The sequence below is a fragment of the Apis dorsata genome, unplaced genomic scaffold (genome assembly GCF_000469605.1).
Source record: "Apis dorsata unplaced genomic scaffold, Apis dorsata 1.3 scaffold_35, whole genome shotgun sequence".
In the NCBI taxonomy this organism is placed as follows: domain Eukaryota; kingdom Metazoa; phylum Arthropoda; class Insecta; order Hymenoptera; family Apidae; genus Apis; species Apis dorsata.
In genome coordinates this window covers 272783-275415 of record NW_006263337.1, presented here as the reverse complement: position 1 = coordinate 275415, position 2633 = coordinate 272783, and the positions used below count along the sequence as shown (strand labels likewise).

General features: G+C 22.5%; 1 protein-coding gene across 1 annotated transcript in view; it reads right to left on the bottom strand.

Annotated features, from left to right (window-relative positions):
* Positions 1–340: 340 nt before the first annotated feature.
* Positions 341–2633, bottom strand: part of LOC102671733 (ras-related protein Rab-39B) — a 4276-nt gene continuing 1983 nt past the window's right edge. The window contains exons 2-4 of the mRNA XM_006608408.2: positions 1877–2155; positions 1263–1372; positions 341–1163 (exon numbers count right to left, since the gene is read on the bottom strand). Coding sequence (XP_006608471.1) covers positions 725–1163; positions 1263–1372; positions 1877–1984 — 657 coding nt within the window. The 5' untranslated portion in view covers positions 1985–2155 and the 3' untranslated portion in view covers positions 341–724. The remainder of the gene's footprint in view (positions 1164–1262; positions 1373–1876; positions 2156–2633) is intronic.

The window sequence follows — 2633 nt, the reverse complement described above, 5'->3', positions numbered from 1 at the left end:
TATATATTAATTTGGTTTTTTATATGATATTATCACAAATTGTGATATTAACAGAAAAAAATATAGCTCAAGAAATAATGGATTAATATAATTGATATAAATATTTCATTAATTTTTAAAATTTCATTTTCACATAAAACACAATCTACAAATATTTATATTTTAAAAACTTTTTTTAAATTATACTGTATTTATTATAAATAAATAGTAGTTTTATATCTTCTAAAAATTTTGCTATAACATTTGAATGATGATTTTGACAAAAAAGCACAGCCGTTATTTGCTTCATAAAACAAAATCATTAATTTACAATAAAATATATAAAAATACTATAGCTAAATTAATATTATGAATATGAATTTTTATTATACTTAAATACTTTGGATCTTAAATAAGATAGAAAACAGTCCTAGTTTAATGTCTATGTGTTTCAGAGATATATAATCATTTTGTTTATACAAGCTATGTACAAAAATGAAGATTTACACATTTTTTAAATTTATTATAAATTTTTCTTCTAAAATAAGAATGCAGTGAAATATAATTTTTAAAAAATAGAATTTTCCTCTTCTTTTATCAAATAAAATTATTAAAAAAATTTTAATTACTTTTAATGTCAAGAATAATTCACAAAAAAGTTTAAGAAACATAAATTCTATTACATATACAATAATAACACTGCATTCTAAATATTATTATTCTTTATAACAAATTAAAATTTAACTTAACAACAAGAACTCTTTGCAGGTTCTGCTTCGACTAGATTAAAATCTAAACCACCAGGTCTAGCAAATCCAGTCTTTATTCCATCCCAACCATCTTCTACCTTGTATTCACCAGTCTGTATTCTATTATAAACTTCTTGAGTAACTGTTCGAAATGCCTCTTCAACATTAACTCCAGTTTTTGCACTGGTTTCAATGTGATGTACTCCATGTTCATCAGCAAAAGCTCTTGCTTCTTCCTTTGAAACTTCTCGTCTACTTCCATTGGTAACTAAATCTAATTTACAACCTACTAATGCAAATACAGGACGATGTGGTTCAATATGTCTACGAGCATCCATCATCCATTCAGGAATATGTTCAAAACTTGCTCTATTACAAACATCATATACAAGCAAGGCTCCAACAGAGTTTCTATAGTAGGATTTTGTAATTGACCTATTTAATTATGATTTTAATGATTATATTTCTAATTATCTATATTTCTCTCTATTTTCTTAATAATTATTAAATATTTGAAAAAAAAAAGTAACATACCTAAATCTTTCTTGGCCAGCAGTATCCCATAATTGTAATTTTATTCTTGTTCCATCTTTTACTTCAATTAATCTAGCAAAAAAATCTACTCCTACTGTTGGATCTGAAAGCTAAAACAAAATATTATTATACATTTTCTATATTTACTAAATATAAATGTAATATTTTTAATTATATAGCTTTACATAAAAACAAAAGATATATATTTTTAATCAAATTATATACTTTTATTAATTAGTTAATATTTATTTCTTTATTAACCTATTATTAATATATATAATTTGATATTGAAATTAAATTCACTATTCACTATTACAAAAAATGTATAAATAACATTATATCATAATATTTTTGCATTATTTTAAGTTTATCATTTTAAAAATAATAATATACATAAATTATATTACTTCAATATAATACGTAAATATTATTAGATCCACAAATTGGAAATATTCCAACAATATAAAATTTATCTCAACACCGAATTTAATATCAATTACGACTTAAAATTAATATATCAAAAATTATGAAAAAACTAAATGCGATAGCTTCATTATTTTTTAAAATTATTTTTTATCATCAATGTTGATAGTATGGTTAGAGTCACTACGTACCTCTGCGAACTTCCCATCGGTAAAATATTTCAGCAATGAACTTTTTCCGACTGTACTGTCACCAATAAGTATTAGACGAAACTGATAGTCAAAAATTGGTTCCACCATCTTGATATATATTATGAATAAAGTTCTTCACAAATAATACTCACTTTGTTATTTAAAAAATCATGGTTTTCCTATGTACACTTGTCAAGAGTCAGAACCTCGCTGACCGTGACATTAATCATCAACTTCCTACCTTTGCTCAAGACTGTACTGGTTTTATTGCGCACGACACTGTACAAATAAATACACAGATCTCGCAGAGATCATTGAAATTGAGTATATTGTAATTTTAACAAACTAGTTGTTTTTAATCGTTTCTGATATCATGACTTTTTATATCTTTAATTCCTTTAAATATTCATAAAATCATACAATCCATCCAATGTATATTTACTGATTTGAACTTAAATCATCATAATTTAATTTATATTTAATATAAACAATGAAGATTAAAAGAAAATTTTATTTTTATTCAATATTTAAATTAAATAAAAATTCATTTAAAAATAAATTCTAAGATTCAATACAATATACAACAAGTATGAAAAATATTCTTATTTTTATTATATTATTTGTAATGATAAAAATTTCATTTTATCACTACATTATAAGATTATTATTACTACATTGTAAAGATTAAAAATTAATTAAAAGATGATTGATCATTTTATAAACTAATACTGAAAATTAGTAGTATCTCAATAGCATC